General features: G+C 43.9%; 1 protein-coding gene across 1 annotated transcript in view; it reads left to right on the top strand.

Annotated features, from left to right (window-relative positions):
• The window catches only part of SGPL1 (sphingosine-1-phosphate lyase 1), a 92,300-nt gene that overhangs the window by 40,198 nt on the left and 32,861 nt on the right, over nucleotides 1–19,241 (top strand). The window contains exons 3-6 of the mRNA XM_040320495.1: nucleotides 4,884–4,951; nucleotides 12,083–12,230; nucleotides 16,857–16,936; nucleotides 18,888–19,016. Coding sequence (XP_040176429.1) covers nucleotides 4,884–4,951; nucleotides 12,083–12,230; nucleotides 16,857–16,936; nucleotides 18,888–19,016 — 425 coding nt within the window. The remainder of the gene's footprint in view (nucleotides 1–4,883; nucleotides 4,952–12,082; nucleotides 12,231–16,856; nucleotides 16,937–18,887; nucleotides 19,017–19,241) is intronic.

Genomic DNA, 19,241 nt, shown 5'->3' with positions numbered 1-19,241 from the left:
TATTAACCCCCGCTAGTGGCCGATAAAGGGTTAATACCGCCCATAATGCCCATAATGTGTATCTGCAGAGGTGCATTGCGGGCGGTATTGCCGCGGTTTCCCATTGTTTTTAAATGGGAAGGAGCGGTATACACGCCGCTCCTCTCACCGCTCCAAAGATGCTGCTGACAGGAGATTTTTTTTCTCTTCCGCCAGCACATCGCCTCAGTGTGAAAGCCCTTGGTATGCAGTGCAGGAGTTTTTCAGGCGGTATATAGCCGCGCTATTTTTAGTGATGTACCGCCTGAAAAACTCCTCAGTGTGAAAGGGGTCTTAGTCACAAAAGGTCATTGGTAAAGAAGCTGGCTGTTCAGAACGCTGTATCCAAGCATATTAATAGAAGGTTGAGTGGAAGGAAAAAGTGTGATCGAAAAGGGTGCACAAGCTACAGGAGAAACCGCAGCCTTGAGTGGATTGTGACAACCTCAGAAGCGCCTTACCTGGGCTAAGGAGAAAATGGACTGGACTGTTGCCCAGTGGTCCAAAGTCCTTTTTTCAGATTAAAGTAAATTTGGCATTTTCTTTGGGAGTCAAAGTTCCAGAGTCTGGAGGAAGAGTGGAGAGGCACAGAATCCAAGCTCCATGAGGTCCAGTATGAAGTTTCCACAGTCATTGATGAATCAGGGAGCTGGTGTTGGTCCACTATGTTTTTTCAAGTCCATAGTCAGTGTAACCCTCTAGCAGGAAATTCTAGAGCACTTTGTGCTTCCCTCTGCTGACCAGCTTTATAGAGATGCAGATTTTATTTTCCAGCAGGAGACTTGGCCACCTGCCCACACTGCCAAAAGTACCAATAGCTGGTTTAATGACCATGGTGTCACTGTGCTTGATTGGCCAGCAAACTCGCCTGACCTAAACCCTGTAGAGAATCTGTGGGTTATTGGCAAAAGGAAAATGAGACACCAGACCCAGCAATGTAGATGAGCTGAAGGCCGTTATCAAAGCAAACTGGGCTTGCATACCACCTCAGCACAGGCTGATCGCCTCCATGCCACGCCGCATTGATACAGATTCAAAAGTAGCCCGACCAAGTATTGAGTGCATACTATACTGTACATGGACACACTTTTCAATAATTCAACATTTCTGTATTAAAAATCTTTTTATTTTAAAAAATGTTTTGGTCTTCTGTAATATTCAAATTTTCTGATATATATACTGTTTTGGGTTTTCACTAGATGCAAGACCTAATCATGAAAATTAAAAGAATGCTTGAAATCACTCTGTGTAATGATTCTATAAAATGAGTTTCGCTCGCTCATGCGATGACCTGCTATCACTTACGATTTACACAGATGTTAATATGCATACTAGCTCATATATGCCTTTGTCTTGCAAGGTTTTTTTTTTTTTAAATGGGGTTTACAACCACTTTAAATACATTTTAGTTGGTATGTTCAATACTTTTTTGCTGTGTCATTCCTTTTTTTTTTTTTTTTTTTTTTTTTGCATAACCGAATTTCTGAACTTATTTGTTTTGGTTTCTTTGTATGGATTGCATTGGTTGTTACTGACATGTGGTGAAAATGTCATGTCAGTAGCACCTTTAGAAATATATTTACCTGAAAAAAAATGGTGACGTGTTCAGTACTTATTTTAATTCAATCTTACTTTATTCAGAAAAAAGAGAAACAAAGACAAATAACGTCTTAAACCTTACATACAGTAAAAGCAAGTACATCAACTGTAAGCATCGTGTTTGACATAGTGAAAACATGTCTAAGTTACATGGGAAAAGGGAAAAGAGAGAAAAAAAAAAGAAAGCGAATAGGAGCATGTGTGTGTGGACCACTATATGGCCGTACGATTGAGCATTCTCCCGGTATATGGAATAATCAGTAGTTGTATCTACCAACCTCACATTAGTGAGGGGTTCAGTATTGCATCACACGCGGTATATTGGGAGAGATTATACACAAATCTGGAAGTAAAATAAGACCCATAGGGTCTCACAACGGGTAGATAGCCATAGGCGGGTCGGGGCCACGATACGTTAGCTCTATGAAGTCTTAAGGAAGTATTTAGAGATCAGGAAAAGGACAAGAAGCAGGGGCAGATAAAAAGGGGGGGCAAAGAAGCAGGGGACAAGAATCAAGAGACAAGGGTCACTCCATCATGGCGTCAGGGTCACATCATCCATGCCTCGCTCGGCCCAAGATATAAACTCAGAAGAGTATCGGAACATGGACCATGAAGTCCAGGTGAGAGAAAACTGCTCACTTTTACCACCCTCCTCTGCCAACAGACGCTCAAGGTCCCTTATGCGGTCCACTTCCACAGCCCAGTCCCCCAGGGAAGGCATGGTTGCCGATCTCCAATGACGGGGGATCACCACTCTGGCCGCCGCCAGGAAGTGACGTAGTACATCATTTTTGATGGATTTGAACGTGCCAGGAAGTATAGTTCAGTACTTATTTTACCTGGTGTGTGTGTGTGTGTGTGTGTGTGTGTCATATTCACTATTTTGTCAAAAGTATTGGTGTACATGAACCTTAAAGTGGATGTAAACTAGGGTTGTCCCGATACCACTTTTTTAGGACTGAGTACAAGTACCGATACTTTTTTTCAAGTAGTCGCCGATACCGAATACCGATACTTTTTTTTTAATGTGTCCCCAAATGCAGCCATGTCTCCCCACAAATGCAGCCATGTCCCCCCACAGATGCAGCCATGTCCCCCCCATATCCAGCCATGTCCCCCCCATATATGCAGCCATGTCCCCCCCCATATCCAGCCATCTGTCTCCCCCCATCCAGCCATCTGTCTCCCCCCCATCCAGCCATTTGTCTCCCCCCCCATCCAGCCATTTGTCTCCCCCCCATACAGCCATGTGTCTCCCCCCATCCAGCCATGTGCCTCCCCCCCATCCAGCCTTGTGTCTCCCCCCCCTATCCAGCCTTGTGTCTCCCCCCCATCCAGCCTTGTGTCTCCCCCCCCGTCCAGCCATCTGTCTCCCCCCATCCAGCCATGTGTCTCCCCCCCATCCAGCCTTGTGTCTCCCCCCCATCCAGCCATCTGTCTCCCCCCCCATCCAGCCATCTGTCTCCCCCCCCATCCAGCCATCTGTCTCCCCCCCCATCCAGCCATCTGTCTCCCCCCCCATCCAGCCATCTGTCTCCCCCCCCATCCAGCCATCTGTCTCCCCCCCCATCCAGCCATCTGTCTCCCCCCCATCCAGCCATCTGTCTCCCCCCATCCAGCCTTGTGTCTCCCCCCCATCCAGCCATGTGTCTCCCCCCATCCAGCCTTGTGTCTCCCCCCCATCCAGCCATGTGTCTCCCCCCCATCCAGCCATCTGTCTCCCCCCCCATCCAGCCATCTGTCTCCCCCCCATGTGTCTCCCCCCCATCCAGCCTTGTGTCTCCCCCCCATATGCAGCCATGGCCCGCTTACCTGCTACCGCCGACTGTGTACAGTACTACGGCCAGGAACATTACAGCTTTGAATAGCTTTAATGATTGGAGCCGCGCTGCGTGTATAGACACTCCCCCTCGCTCGGGATTGGACAGTTCACCCGAGCAAGGGGGAGTGTCTATGCGCGGCGCCAATCATTACAGCTATTCAAAGCTGTAATGTTCCCGCCCGTATTACACAGTCGGCGGTAGCGGGGATGCGGCGTAACGGCGGCGGATCGTGGCGGTGGTTTGCGGCTCCGGCGGCGGTGGCGGCGGGGGGGTTAAGTATTCTATTTGTGTATCGGGGCAGGGTATCGGCGTCTGAGTACCGCCGAAAAAACTCGGAATCGGTCCCGATACCGATACTAGTATCGGGACAACCCTAATGTAAACCCACTCTCATCCTTTCTAAACTCCTGCCATAGTGCTGATCTATAAGGATATACATGCCTCTCCCCTCTGTCTGTTATAAGAACGGAAAAACTGCAGATTCTGTGGGTGGGTCTGTTGTCTGGAGCTCGGTGGGTGGAGTCGTGATGTCAGAAGACTCGCCGCCCTCCTCTACACTCCTTGTCAACATGCATTTTTTCCTGTGTATTCCTTACACTAAATTCTGCTATGATCACTAACATCCAGTCAAAATAACCACATGACTTTAGAAAAGGGGTGGGGGTGGGAATTAAAAAATAATGCCTGTCTCCAGGCAGAGATATGTAAATAACCTGTCACTCTCAGCAAGGGGGCAGAACGGACCAAGGTTTTTCTCTGCAAGTCCGTTTTATTTCACTTAACAAAAGAGGATTGCTCAGAGCTGGATTAACTCTGTGTGGCAAGACTGAGCACAGATGATAGGAAATCTCATACTCTACATTGTGACATCAAAAAAATAAATACATTTCGGATTTACAGCCACTTTAAAAGGGGTTGTAAACCCTCAGGGGTTTTCACCTTAATGCATCAAGGTGAAAAATCTTCTGTTGCTGTCAATCAAATTAGATGATGCAGAGGCGTGGCCGAGTCCTACATTTGGTGTCTATGGATGCCCGATGCTGGACTTGGGAGTGCATCCGCAAGGTATTGCTGAGATCTTGGCTTTATTCTTCAAATAGTTGGGTTATTAAAGTGGTTGTATACCCGCACATGAAGAATTTTTATACATTTTTTGCTGAAATGGACCAGAAGACGCACCGGGCTCCTGTGCAATTTACACCGGAGTCGCTCCGGAGATGTGTGAACTGGCTCCATAGACTCACAATCTCCTGACATGTGAATTGGATGCAGAGAAACCAATTCGCAATCATGTGAACCCAGCCATAAACTACTTTTTTTTTTTTTTTTTTTTTTTTTTCAGTGTTTGTTGATTTTTATCATAGGAAAAACGGTACATATGAATAGATGTCCCAAACCACTTTTTTTAATCTAATGTATATATATTTTTCCATTTTATAGGCCTTCTAACACGGTGCAAAAAACAATTTTTCCGAATAATAAGGAAATTGCCATTCGTTGGCACAAAAGTAAGTAAACAATATTATTACCGCCATGCCACACACCGTCCAATTATGTCTTTTGATGTTTGGTTTTACATTAAATATGACTGGGGGTCACTGATTTAAGCTGGCTACCACATTGGTAGTGAATGTAGATGATGCTGCTCCAGATACAATAGTGAAGGCGTGCAAAGATTGACAATTTTATTAAAATGAAAAACACAATCCAGCCATTTTTTTTTTAAATGGGAAGGAAATCCAAATCAAATTTGGAGGTGGACTTGCTGTTGTGTTTCGGATTATTGTCCTGCTGCATAATCCAAGTGCACTTCAGCTTGAGGTCATGAACTGATGGCCAGACATTCTCCTTTAGCATTTTCTAGTAGAGCTCAGAATTCATGGTTCCAACAATTATGGTAAATCGTCCAGGTCCTGAACCTGCGAAGTGGCCTCAGACCATCACGCTACCACCACCAAGTCTGACTGTTGGTATGATCTTGTTCTGAAATGCTGTATTTAGTTTTATGCTAGATGTAACCGGATGCAAACCTTCCAAAAAGTAACATTTTTGTCTCATCAGTTCACAGAAAATTTGCCTTTAAAGTCTTAGGAAAAATCAAGATGTTTTTTTGGTAAATGTGAGATGAGCCTTTGTGTTCATTTTAGTCAGCAGTGGTTTTGGCCTTCCCATGGATACCATTTTTGCCCAGTCTCTTTCTTATTGTTGAATCGTGAACACCGATCTTATCTGAGCCAAGTGAGGCCTGCAGTTCTTTAGATGATGATCTGGGTTCTTTTATGGACGACCTGGATGAGTCATCGTCATGCTCTTGGAATAATTTTTGTAGGCCAGCCACTTCTGGGAATGTTCACCACTGTTCAAAGTTATCTCCATTTGTGGATAATGGCTCTCGACGTGGTTCACTGGAGTTCCAAAGCCTTAGAAACGGCTTTGAAACCCTTCCTAGATCGATACATGTACATTACTTTTGTTTCTAAGCTGTTCTTGAATTTTTTTAAATTGTGGCATGATGTGTGGCTTTTTGTGATCTGTTAGCGTGCTTCACTTTGTCAGACAGCTTCTATTTATGCGATTTCTTGATTCAACAGGTCTGGCAGTAATCAGGCCTGGGTGTGACAAGTGAAATTTAACTCTACTTTCCAAAAAATTGTGGTTAATATATAAAAAAAAAAAAGTTTCCTCAGTTTAGGCCGATACGTATTCTTCTACATAGTTTTGGTAAAAAAAATCGCAATAAGCGTTTGATTGGCTTGCACAAAAGTTATAGCATTTACAAAATAGGGGAAAAAATAGGGGATAGTTTTATGGCATTTTTATTAATATTTTTTTGTTTTGTTTTACTAGTAATGGCGGCGATCAGCGTTTTTTTTTTTCTTGTGACTGCGACATTATGGCAGACATATCGGACACTTTTGACACATTTTTGGGATCATTGTCCTTTTCACAGCGGAAAGTGCTATAAAAATGCACTGGTTGCTGTGAAAATAGCAGTGATGGGGTTAACCACTAGGGGGTGCTGTAGCGGTTAAGTGTGACCTCATGTGTGTTTCTTACTGTAGGGGGGCGTGGCTGTAGGTGTGACATCACTGATCGTCGTTCACCTATAACGGGGAACAGACGATCAGTGACACTGCCACAGAGAAGAACGAGGAAGGTGTGTTTACACTCTCCTCTCCCTGTTCTTCAGCTCCTGTAACCCGATCGTGGGACACCGACGGCGATCGGTCACGGAGCTTCGGACCGGCTGGGCTTCTTAAAGGGGACGTACATGTACGCCCATGTGCCCAGCCGTGCCATTTTGTCGACGTATATTCGTCGTGCGGCGGTCCTTAAGTGGTTAAGGATTTCCATTTTAGGACCACAAGATGGGAGCAACCAAAACAAAAAGTAGAGGCAGCCATTTAGCTAAAAAAAGTGAGTTTCAGTGTGAGCACAGCCACCGCTTTCATAAAGTAATAAGTACATGTAGAAAATGTTACTGTATTTATCGGGGTATTGCGCGCTCCGGCCTATAGCGCGCACCCCCTAAAGTGGACCCGATATTACTGTAAAAAAAGATTTTTGTACTTAGTTTTGGTGTCTTGCGCGGCGTCCGTCTGCGGCTTCGGGTGTCCTCTTTGTCGGGTCCGGCGTCCTCCCCGCTCGATCCTCGCTTTCCTGTGCCGAATTTGAATACTGCGCCGGCATATACCGAGCGCAGTACACTCGCGTATAGTCGGCAATGCTCGACTACTCTCGCGCTCACGTCCTGTACGTCCATGACGTGAGCGCGAGAGGAGCCAAGCCTGCCCGACTATACACGAGTGTACTGCGCTCGGTATATGCCGGCGCAGTATTCAAACTCGGCGCGGGTATCGGCATATATCGCGCACCCAGGATTTTGCCCTGATTTTCAGGCAAAATAGTGCGCGGTATGCGCCGATAAATACGGTACATTCCTCCATATCATGTGCATACATACCAGGTAATATACAAGTGTATGTGATGCTAGGTTTGCTTTAAATATTCATCAAAAACAGGCAACCCAGGCTGTAATCTTCTCTCTGCAACAAAGGGTTAATGGGCTTGGACACGCACAGTCTTTTCAAACAAAGTAGCTGTGCGTTTATCAAGGGACATTGTGTTTTTTTTTTTTTCTTCTCGCATGCTTTGTCCTCTCAGCCAACTGTCGCAGTTTACTAGAGGTCATTGCACTCCTCCAGTCTGTACAAATGATGTCATGCTGCTTGGTATTTTCTAGACTTCTTGGAGAACCTTTAGGGCTTTTTAATTAAAGCGGAACTTCAGTCATTTTTTTCATCTTTCCGTCTATTAAATCCTCTGCTGTTGTTGTTTTAACTTTGGATTGTAAAACATTTTTTTTTTCCTGACAATAAATGCCTCAAACAGCCCACTTTCTCTTTCTTGTCTGATAAAAAGCCTAGGCTTATGACAGCATGCATCTCTCCCTTCCAGTTTTCCAGGGAGGATGGATGAGACATAAGAGGGCCAATGAGAGCTGTGTGTGTGTATATATATTTAATTGTGTGTGTGTGTGTGTATGTGTGTGTGTATATATATGTATATGTATATGTGTGTATATATGTATATATATATATATATATATATATATATATATATATATATATATATATATATATATATATATATATATATATTTATAATAAATTAGGGATGCACCGATATGTCGGTGCCCGAAAATAGCAATTTTGGGGACATGCCGAAATACATTTAAAATTGCTGATAATGACCGCCCTCCGTGGGCGGTACCATTGCGTATAGGAGGGGTGGCAGGTTCTTGTACAAAAGAACCTGCCACCCCTCCTACAATTGAAAATTGAGCTAGGAAGAGCGCTCGCGGCAGTCGGCACACAATATGTACAGTGCCACTGCCGCCTATACGCAATGGGTACCGCCCACGGAGGGCGGTCATTATCGGCAATTTTAAATGTATTTCGGCATGTCCCCCAAATTGCTATTTTCGGCCGATATATCGGTGCATCCCTAGTAAAAATGTATTTGATTACCTGCCGGTTTTGTATGTTTGCCCACTGGTTTATTTTAACGGTGAGAGACGGGATAACAAATATCTCGAAAAACGCATTTCAAATTTAAAAGTTATAAATTTGCAATTTAATGAGTGAAATAAGTATTTGATCCCCTATCCATCAGCATGATTATTGGCTACCAGGTAGGTTTCTTCTATACAGGTAACGAGTTGAGATTAGGAGCACAGGTTCGCACTGGGCTGCGGGAGTGATGCCGTCCGAGTTCAGCTGAACTCGCACAATTTCACTCCCGCTGGCAGTCCCGATTTCGGCCACGGTTTCAGAGACATCTGTGCAGGTTTCTGCTCAGATGTCAATGTAAATCGCGGCCCGAAATCGCAAAAAGTAGAACAGGAACTACTTTTTGAAATCGGTGCAGCGCCGCAGGTGCGGCATCGCACCGATTAGGACGGTGCCATTGCCGACAATTCCCGCGGATTTGAGATGCAATTTGACATGTCAAATCGTTCCAAATCGTACCAATGTGAACCAGGCCTTTAAAGGGAGTGCTCCTAATCTCTTCTTTTTACCTGTATAAAAGACACCTGTCAACAGAAGTAATCAATCGGATTCCAATCTCTCCACCATGGCCAAGACCAAAGAGCTGTCCAAGGATGTCAGGGACAAGATTGTAGACCTACACAAGGCTGGAATGGGCTACAAAACATTTGTGTAGCAACTTGGTGAAAGGGTGACCACAGTTGGTGCGATTATTCGCAAATGGAAGAAACGCAAAAAAAAGCTTGTGGCGCTTCAATGATCATGAGAACGGCGAGGCATCACCCGAGAACTACACGGGAGAATCTTGTCAATGATCTCAAGGCAGCTGGGACCATAGTCACCAAGAAAACAATTGGTAACACACCATGCCGTGAAGGACTGAAATGCTGCAGCACCCGCAAGGTCCCCTGCCCAACAAAGCACAAGTACAGGCCGTCCGAAGTGTGCTAATGAACAGCTGAATGATTCAGAAGAGAACTGGGTGAAAGTGCTGTGGTCAGATGAGACCAAAATTTGGCATTAGTATTTTGCCGTGTTTTCATTTTTTAGCAGCTATAATCTCTCAAAAGCGTGCGGCTCATAAACGCTGAATAGCTGTTTTTTTGTTTGTTTTTTTACGTGTTTTTCAGCGTTTAAGCTTTTTTACAGCTGAAAAACTATCCTTCAAACGCAATAGTTCTGGGGGGGTTTCCAGCTTGAAAACGCCCCGCCAAAAAACACAGATAAAAGCTTGTGTGCAGCATGGACCCATAGGATAACATGTTGGGGAGTTTACTGCATGTAAAAAAAAAAAGTCTGACACCCAAAACAGCCGCTGTAAAACCGTCCAGTGTGCGTGGGGCAAGTGGAACTTATCGGTGGTGTTCTCAGGGGCAACAGTGCTTCCCAATGTCAAAGCTCAGCTATAGATATGGTATTGATTGTAAGGGGGTGGGGAAGAAGCAAGAAAACCACTAATGTATAAGTGATGAGTATCAACACTTAAAGTAGATCATGTGCCCTGTTGGGTACTGTTGCTGTAACCAATACTAGTAGTCAAAAATGAGGGGAAAAGGGATCAGGGAAACGATCAACAGGGGGACCTAAAGAAGTTACTCTAAGCAACAGTTAATGATCGAAAGTTACCATGGTACAAAAATTATTTTATTAGTAGTATCAAAGGTAAAATTTAAAAGATATACAGCTGTGAATAAATAGTATTCAGACATAGGTAACAATTGATTACCATATACAAAATTACAAACGGGACTGACAAAGACACACAAACAAGAAATTCCAGCACGGTCCGGACGAATATGTGTTCAGCCTATAGTTTGGTCAGCATAGAGTAAATTGATTATGAGTCGCAGATATGGGGTATGACGGCATCTGGGAAAAATCCTAATCCAGATGCTCCTCTCTGCAATTGCCAAATTATGCTGACTAGTGAACTGGCTGGACACCGTGCGGGTAGGGGGGGAAGGGTACAGGATGGGAGGGATGCGGGGAGATGGAGCAGGGAATGGTAAGCTTACTCTGAAACCACTGGTTAATGTTCTTGTTTGAAATATACAAAACAAGAAAAAAAGTGAATGGAAGGAAGGGGAAAAAAAGTTCCCATAAATTATCAAAAAGAAAAGTAGTAGTAATGTTTTTGATATTTCCCAGACACAAATTGACAATAATCCTGGTTAGCAGATGCTTGGAGTATGTCCAGAGGCAATCACACGGCAAAGCAGATTAGTTGTGTTAGTTTAGTTGGATAGCACAGAAGAAGTCTATTATTAGTTGTTTCTAATCGCTAAACAACTTGAAATTTAGTGACTGGACTCATTAGTTAGTATTTGGCAGTGATACTGAACAGATGAGGCATACCTTACACTTTGTGCTTGATAACTGAAAGTAGCACACCTTTAAGCACGGCAAATAGATTAGCAGTAAGTAGAGTGTTAAATGCTTTCACATTAAAGTGGAGTTTCCATCCCAATTTTTTTTTTCATTATTGTGCTCATTAGACCTAAAAAAGTGAAAAAAAAATTAAAACATTTTTTTTTACTCATCTGGAAATGCCTGTTGCTATGCGGTCCCACAAAATCTGCCTTTGAAAGCACCTAGGATTCTGACATCATCTCCCTCTAATGCTTCTGGGAAATATGTGTCATCATTTCCCAGGATGCAGTGCGCTGTCCAATTATCACTCCCCATCCAAGTCTTCCAGGAAGTAAGTGCTTGTAGGCTTCACAATGCCCACAAGCAAAATGACAACGGTGTAGACATAGTTTTATAAACCAGCTTTTTTGAATATCTATGCGGATCGGCGGCTGATTGTAAAATAGTAAGTGACCAGATTTATATTAAATAAAATGCATGATGAAAGGACATACATTTAAAAAATGCTAATTGTGGTTGGAACTCCGCTTTAAAGCTTGGTTTTACATTACCACATTGTTATCTGCTTAAAGTTCAGGGAAATCTTTCCAAGCTTGTGAGTTCTAGGTAGCATCTCATGCGTGGTCCTTTAAGTAGGAATATGTCCAGGTTATCTCTGAATTTTTCCCTGAAGTCTGTATGGATCCCGTGGGGGCGGGGGGGGGGGGCGGGCTGTATCTGCCTGATTCGCAGTTCAGCCGGCCTGTTTAGCTCGTGTGCTCAGGAGCTCCAGCTCCAATAGGGGTGGTAGGCACTGCAAGACCTCCACCGTCCTCCACGTCCGTCCTTCCCACACGCGCACTACGTCATGTGACCGCGCCGGGTGATGACGCCAACGCGTTTCGCCTAGCTCATTGGCGTAGCTTCTTCTCAGACGTGACGTATATGGTAATCAATTGTTACCTATGTCTGAATACTATTTATTCACAGCTGTATATCTTTTACATTTTACCTTTTGATACTACTAATAAAATAATTTTTGTACCATGGTAACTTTCGATCATTAACTGTTGCTTAGAGTAACTTCTTAAGGTCCCCCTGTCGACCGTTTCCCTGATCCCTCATTTTTGACAGCTATAGATATGACATGTCCTGTTCCATTCTTTTTATTTCTTTTTAGACATAAATGGTGACATCTGCTTTAGAGAGTGACAGTGTGGTGTACTTTTTTTTGAACAGATCCAGAAAGAACTGGATAAAGCTTTAAATGACATGGCTCATCTTGTGTTAAATGCAAAGGATGGCGTGAGCTTCGTGACCTCTCTTCCTCGCAATGGACTGAAGCAGGAGCAAGTCATGGAGAAGCTGAAGGAATATTCTGCTCTAGGTATGACATTTTTTAATTATTGCTGTCCTGTTAATTTTCAATAAGGTGTATGTACACACTGAAAACTCCATAATCGATCAGTGAAATTAAAAGGTCCACCACGACCATTCTTCTTCCTTTTTTTTTTTTTTTTTTTTTTTTTAAACCCAGCAAGGAAGGTTTAAAAGCCCTTTGATTGTATTACATTGTCTCTACTAGTTAGTTTTTCCTTTCACTTCCTGTCTTTCTAACACAAAAATAATCCACACTATTTTAGTAAAGCAGAGAAAAGTTAGAGCTTCATCACTGTTTTATTGCTGTGTCCTTATGGAGGGATAGTCTAGCTTGCCCATGTTCACAGATATGAATGCGCAAATTCTCAGAATGATCAATAACTTGACGTGTGGTTGGCTGTTTTTTAGATTCATTGTTTGCTTTAATTACTGTAAATACTCGAGTATAAGCCGACCCAAATATAAGCCGAGGCACCTAATTTTACCACAAAAAAAAGGGAAAATGTATTGACTTAAGTAAAAGCCTAGGGTGTCCATCTACATGCCTCACTGTGCCTATGCCTCACTGTGCCTATGCCTCACTGTGCCTATGCCTCACTGTGCCCATGCCTCACTGTGCCCATGCCTCACTGTGTCCATGACTAGACTTACGGTTAACATGGGAGTATATAGAAGGGGTGCGCAGCTTTGAAAAATCAGTGGTCCCCCAGATAGCAAACTTTGCACACTTGTAGACGAGAACTGGTGCTACATGTGTGCCAAGTTTCGGGTCCAGGGGACCTACGGCTGTTACCGGAGAAATTACCGTTTAACATTGGAAGTCTATGGGAGGGGTGCCCGATTTTGAAAAATCGGTGCTCTCCGGCCGTAGGTCCCCCTGGACATCAAACTTTGCACACTTGTAGAGGAAGAGAAGTTTGGGGTCCAGGGTACTGGGCCGGTACTGGGTCCCTAAAGTCCGGAAGATCAGGCGCAAAAAGGTGACTTGAGTATAAGCCGAGGGGGCATTTTCAGCACCAAAAAAATTGCTGAAAAACTTAGCTTATACGCGAGTATATACGGTACTTGCACTGAATTCACTGGGCTTCATATTTCCACTGTTTCTCTGTTCTATCTCCAGACATTACAATATAGTCTCAGAATGTGCACATCATGAAGGAAAGAAGCCAGCAGATAGGACGCTCTCCCCCACCATGTTATAGAATACAGGCGGTCCCCGGGGTACAAACACCCAACTTACAAACGACTCCGACTTACTGATTGAGGGAGACAACAGGAAGTGAAAGAAAATCTACCCCTAGGAAGGGAAATTCTCTCCTATAAGAGTTATCATGGGGGGATAAAGGTGTCTCCTCCGACGCTTTATCAGCAATCCTTTATTTCTACAACAATCCAACATTTTCAAAATACAATTGTCACAGGGACAGAAAGTGAGGTGAAATCTTCCGAACAGTCGCACGTACCACGTACAGCAAAACAAATTATCCAGGGGTGCTAACCCTTCCCCATGCTATCCCAAAAAGTTACTTAAAAAATGTAACTGTTCCAACTCCAAATTCGACTTAAGAACAAACCTGCAGACCCTATCTTGTTTGTAACCCTGTAATAGGTTTTCTTCAAATTTTGTCCCATTTTACATCCATTACGTGTTCCGTGTTCAACTATTATAGCGCCAGAAATATCAGAATTTCTAAAGCCTTATACACACGATCGGACTTCCATCGAACAAATCCGTGGATTTTTGTCCGAAGGGCGTTGTCCGTGAACTTGTTCTGCATACAGACGGCCGAACTTTTTCGGCCAACATACACCAAGCCACATGGTTTTTCAGCTCTTTACCGCCACCCTTTGGGCAACTTCTGCTATTGTCTGATGTTTAGCAGTGGTTCAGAGCATGCATGCTTGTACTTTGGATTTTAGTCTGGCGGATTTGTGTACACACGATCGGATAATCGAACGTAAAACATTTGTTGTCGGACAATTTGAGAGCATGCACAGCCAACATTTGTTGTTGGAAATTCCGACAACAATTGTCCTATGGAGCGGATTATCCGATAAAACATGTCAATCGGGCAATTGTCGGAATATCTGATCGTGTGTACGGGCCTTAACACGAATACGCCTGTGATGCATATACTTTAGAAACTGGCCAGTAAAGAGTTGATGCACATATACTGTTGTAAAAACTGGCTAGTGAGCTCCCTTTACCGGAGGACCATCTCACAGCTGACATGTATGCTGGAAAGCTAGGTGTGTGTGTGTGTGAAGGACCCAGTGTAGAGGGTGGAATGTCACTTGTGGGGTATCCTCTATTAAAGCGGGGGTTCACCTGCAAACATTTTTTTTTTAAAAGCCAGCAGCTACAAATACAGCAGCTGCTGACTTTTAAAAAATTAACACTTACCTGTCCAGCGCGTAAACCTCTGCTTTTAAAGGCTAACGCTGTATCTTAGACCCTATAACATATTGCACCGACTGTAAATTTAGAGTGTAACATGGTGCCAATCTGACCCTCCAATAGTGTGCAAGAGTTCAACCCCCCTGGTAGTCACTGTCATTTATTCTCAGATGTCTGTGAATAAACTACAAGTCCCATCTTCCACTGCTGCCAAAACAGCCCTTATCCTTCAAAGTATGGAGTCTATTTGACCTCTTAGGCCCCTTTCACACGGACAGACAGTTCAGGTCCACCTGTCGGTTTTGACGGCGGACCTGAACGACCACTCCATGTAGTATTATGGAGCGTCGGATGTCAGCGGAGACATGTCCGCTGATATCCGATCCGCCAAAATCGGACGTATGGCGATACGTCCATATTGGATCGGGAGAGATCTGATGAAAACGGACATGCTGTGAGAAGAGAGGAGCTCCGCCAGCTCAGCGGAGATCTGCGGACTGATCTCCCGCTGAGCTGGCGGGAGTAGGCGGACTCGTGTGTAACTGGACTTGAGGTATGCTGTGGTATCTGGCACTAAGCCATTGGTAGTAGATCTTTTAAGTTCTGTGTATTGTGACTTGGGACCTCCCATGGATTGGACATCCCACAGATGCTTGATTGGGTTGAGATCTGGAGAATTTGGGGGGAAGGTAACATCTCAAACTCAGATTTTTGCAATGTGACAGGGCATAGAATGCTGCTGAATGAGGACACTGCCATCACGGAATACTGTTTCAATGAAGGAGTTTATTTGGTCAGCAGTAGATAGTATGTGGCCAAGTAACATCCATATGAATGATGGGACAAAAGGTTTCCCAACAGAGCATTGCCCAAAGCATCACACTGCCTACGCCTGCTTGCCTTCTCCCCATACTGCATCCTGGTGCCACATTTTCCCCAGGTAAGTGAAGCACATTCACCTGGCCATCCAAATGTGATTTTATTGGACCAAGCTTCCTTCTACCATTGCTCTGTGGTCCAGTTCTGATGCTCACATGCTCATTGTAGGCAAATTTGTCTGTGGACACAGGTCAGTGAGGGCACCCTGATTGGTCTGCGGCTACACAGCCCCATACAAAACAAACTGTGATTCCCATTTTTTCTGCTTTCAACATTCTCTTTCAATAGATTTTTATTGAGGTTTATATGGAAACATAATAACCGGTTACAGAATAAACAATTGTTTAAAACTGTTGAAAAAAAAAAACATTACATGCAACATGAGCAACATATCTAAAGCCTGCAGAATCCTGAGTACTTTGGTTGAAAACATTGCGGTCTTCGCCAATATGCGAGGAAGGTTAGAGATCCCCAATCCCAGCACCCCTAATGGGATCAAACTGTGCTAGGAATCGGACGTCATAACCATCCAAACTTAATCAATGTTCTGTCACAGACGAGGAGGAGGCGGGGCTTTGTTACATTGGATGGCCGCCGACTAGACTGCATGTCACATCACCGGTATTCTGGAGATCAGGTACATGAGGCAGGCAAATGGGCACAGTGAGGCTGCAGATGGGCATTGTTTACCCTCTTTCCCACTTACAGTAGCTGCTGCATTTCTTACCCTAGGCTTATACTCGAGTCAATAAGTTTTCCCAGTTTTTTTTTTTTTTTCTGGTTGAGTTGAGAGGTATCTTAATATAGCGCGTTCTTCCCCCGAAGAGTCCCTATGCGCATAGCGGAGTTCCTGGGGAAAAAGAGGACCCAGGAACCAGAAGCAGCACAGAGCAGCAGAAGGGGTGGAAGACAGAGGCTACGCAGGGCAGGCTTGCGTCAAAAGCCAAGTCTTCGGTAACCCACAGAAGACCAGAATAGTAGGGGCCTCCTGGAGCTTGACAGGGAGGCTATTCCATAGAACGGAATAACAAGGCCCGGCCACCACGCCGGATCTTCTCGGGCACTGAGATGGGCACTATATTGGTAACATAAGGTGCCTCGTTTTATATTCGGGTCGGCTTATACTTTTTTGATGAATGTTACAATTACTTGACTCCTATGCTGATAAAAAAATACACAACATTTTACATTTAAAACTGCTTTCATCTGTCTGTATAATAAACCATAGTTAATAAATCTTGGTGGGCTATTATATCTGCTAATTCAATTTATATTATTTGTTCTGCTGTTTGCAGCACTAATATTCCTGGCAGAGATGCATTTTCCAGTAATAGTAAAGACATTGTTCTTTTTTAGGTGAGGTATCTTGGGAGAAGGGAAAGGTTTCTGGGACTGTTTATAGTGGAGACGAGCGGCTGACTAAGCTGCTTGTAAAGGTAAGCAGACATTTTTTATTCCAAGGTTATTCCTTTGCTCTTTATTGTAAATGGTTGTTTGGGAAGGCTAGGGGGGTTCTCCTACTTGAAGGAATTACTGAAGAGTAAACTAAAATAAATAAAATAAAGTAGATGATGAAAGCTGCATTGATCCTTATAGGCAGATAGGATGGTGGAGTGGATTATATGGATTATATATATATAATAGAAGCTGATTGGATTCTATCCAAAGCTGCACTGGATTTTGTACTCTTCAGTTTTAGTAAATCAACCCCACTTATGCTGGCTATATACTAGCCGAAAAATTGTTGGAAAATATGTAATTTGACTGCTTGTTTTTAGTCTAGTTAATGGGCACAAATAGAAAATAGGTTTTAAAGCGGGGGTTCACCCTTAGAGGGCACTTTTTCCCCTTAGATTCCTGCTCGTTTTCTCTAGGGGAATCGGCTATCTGTTTTAAAATATGTGCCGTACTTACCCGTTTACGAGATGCATCCTCTCCGTCGCTTCCGGGTATGGGCTGCGGGAATGGGCGTTCCTTCTTGATTGACAGTCTTCCGAGAGGCTTCCGACGGTCGCATCCATCGCGTCACGATTTTCCGAAAGAAGCCGAACGTCGGTGCTCAGGCGCAGTATAGAGCCGCACCGACGTTCGGCTTCTTTCGGCTACGAGTGACGCGATGGATGCGACCGTCGGAAGCCTCTCGGAAGACTGTCAATCAAGAAGGAACGCCCGCTCCCGAAGACCCATACCCGGAAGCGACGGAAGAAGATGCATCTCGAAAACGGGTAAGTACAGCTCATATTTTAATACAAATAGCCGATTCCCCTAGACCGAACGAGCAGGAATCTAAGGGGAGAAAAAAAAAAATTTAATAAATGGGTGAACTCCCGCTTTAACTTTTCAGAGCTGAAAAATCGAAGTAACGGGTTGGAAAATCCTGCCGAAATAAAGGATACATTGAAAGGTTAATGTGTTTCCCAATCAAACGGTTTGCACTAGATACATGTGACAAAACAAATGAAAAACTGATATTTATGTCTATTGAACGATTTATCGATAGAAATTTGGTCATTTCACGATGGCACTATCGTTTGCTCTCACGGCCGAGTTTTCATTATTTGAAAACCATATTAAATTTTTTTGTGTAGTGTAGTGTAGCGTTAGTCTCTGTGGCAGTCACTGGTTACTCTGGGTAAAACGCACATTTCTTCTATTGGGGCGGCTCAGTGCGGCGAAACTGCACTTTGGGCAAAGCACTGCTAACCTTGCAGGTTTTGTGTGGGTGAGCTTCACTTTCCCATGAGGTCCTGCGTTTTCGGAAAGCTCACCGAAGATGCAGAGACTTTCTGAATCTGCACCAAAACAGCAGGACCTCCTTGAAAGGGGGTTCACCCTAAAAAAAAAAAAAAAATTCTAACATTACATTGAGGTCACTTCAGGCTAAGTAATTGACGTATGACAAAAGCTTCCCCCCGGCGCATACGGCCGTGTCACGAGTTGCCGAAAGAAGCCGGACTGCGAGTCGGCTCTATACGGCGCCTGCGCACCGACGTTTGGCTTCTTTCGCCAACTCGTGACGCGGCCGCGTCAAAGTTGGAAGTGACCTCAATGTAATGTTAGAATTTTTTTTAGGGTGAACCTCCGCTTTAAGTCTATGGGAAAGTGCACCTAACCCGCACGCAGACTGTAGTCATCTGTGTTAAGGCTCAGCGGGGCAGTGTGAAACCACCCTTTAGACTTTTAGTCACGTGGCCCAGTGATGGAACAATACTCTTCTACTTGTAGTCAAATTACAATGAAACCCTAGCTCCTCATAGTAGCCAATTGTGTCTGTTACATCTGTTCTACTTTATGTGATCGCGTTGCTTACTGTTTTGTTTCACTAAAGTAGAATTCTTCACAAATGCACATTTTATGGATGCTGGTGTATTTTTTTACTCCTTTTAGGTGTATGGAGAATTTGCTTGGAGCAATCCCTTGCATCCTGATATCTTTCCTGGCGTGCGCAAAATGGAAGCGGAAGTAGTGAGAATGGCGTGCACGCTCTTCAATGGAGGCCCTCAGTCATGTGGCACAGTAAGGAGTCCCTATAAACTCTTACGTTATCAACATTTTTATTCTGAAAGTTTGAAAATAACAAGCAATTTTCTGTCCATCTAATCGGCTAGTCTGGAGTCTGTGTCCTTTAGTAACCCTGATGACTCCTATCGACTAGAACATCAAAATGTAAAGAATTTTTGAAACCACAAAAATGTGGTGAATAAGATTTGATGTTGTAATGTAAGGGGGTTTTCTGTTAAA

The sequence above is a fragment of the Rana temporaria genome, chromosome 8, assembly GCF_905171775.1.
Source record: "Rana temporaria chromosome 8, aRanTem1.1, whole genome shotgun sequence".
In the NCBI taxonomy this organism is placed as follows: Eukaryota; Metazoa; Chordata; class Amphibia; order Anura; family Ranidae; genus Rana; species Rana temporaria.
Note: the sequence above shows the minus strand (reverse complement) of the source record. Positions and strands in the feature narration are given on the sequence as shown.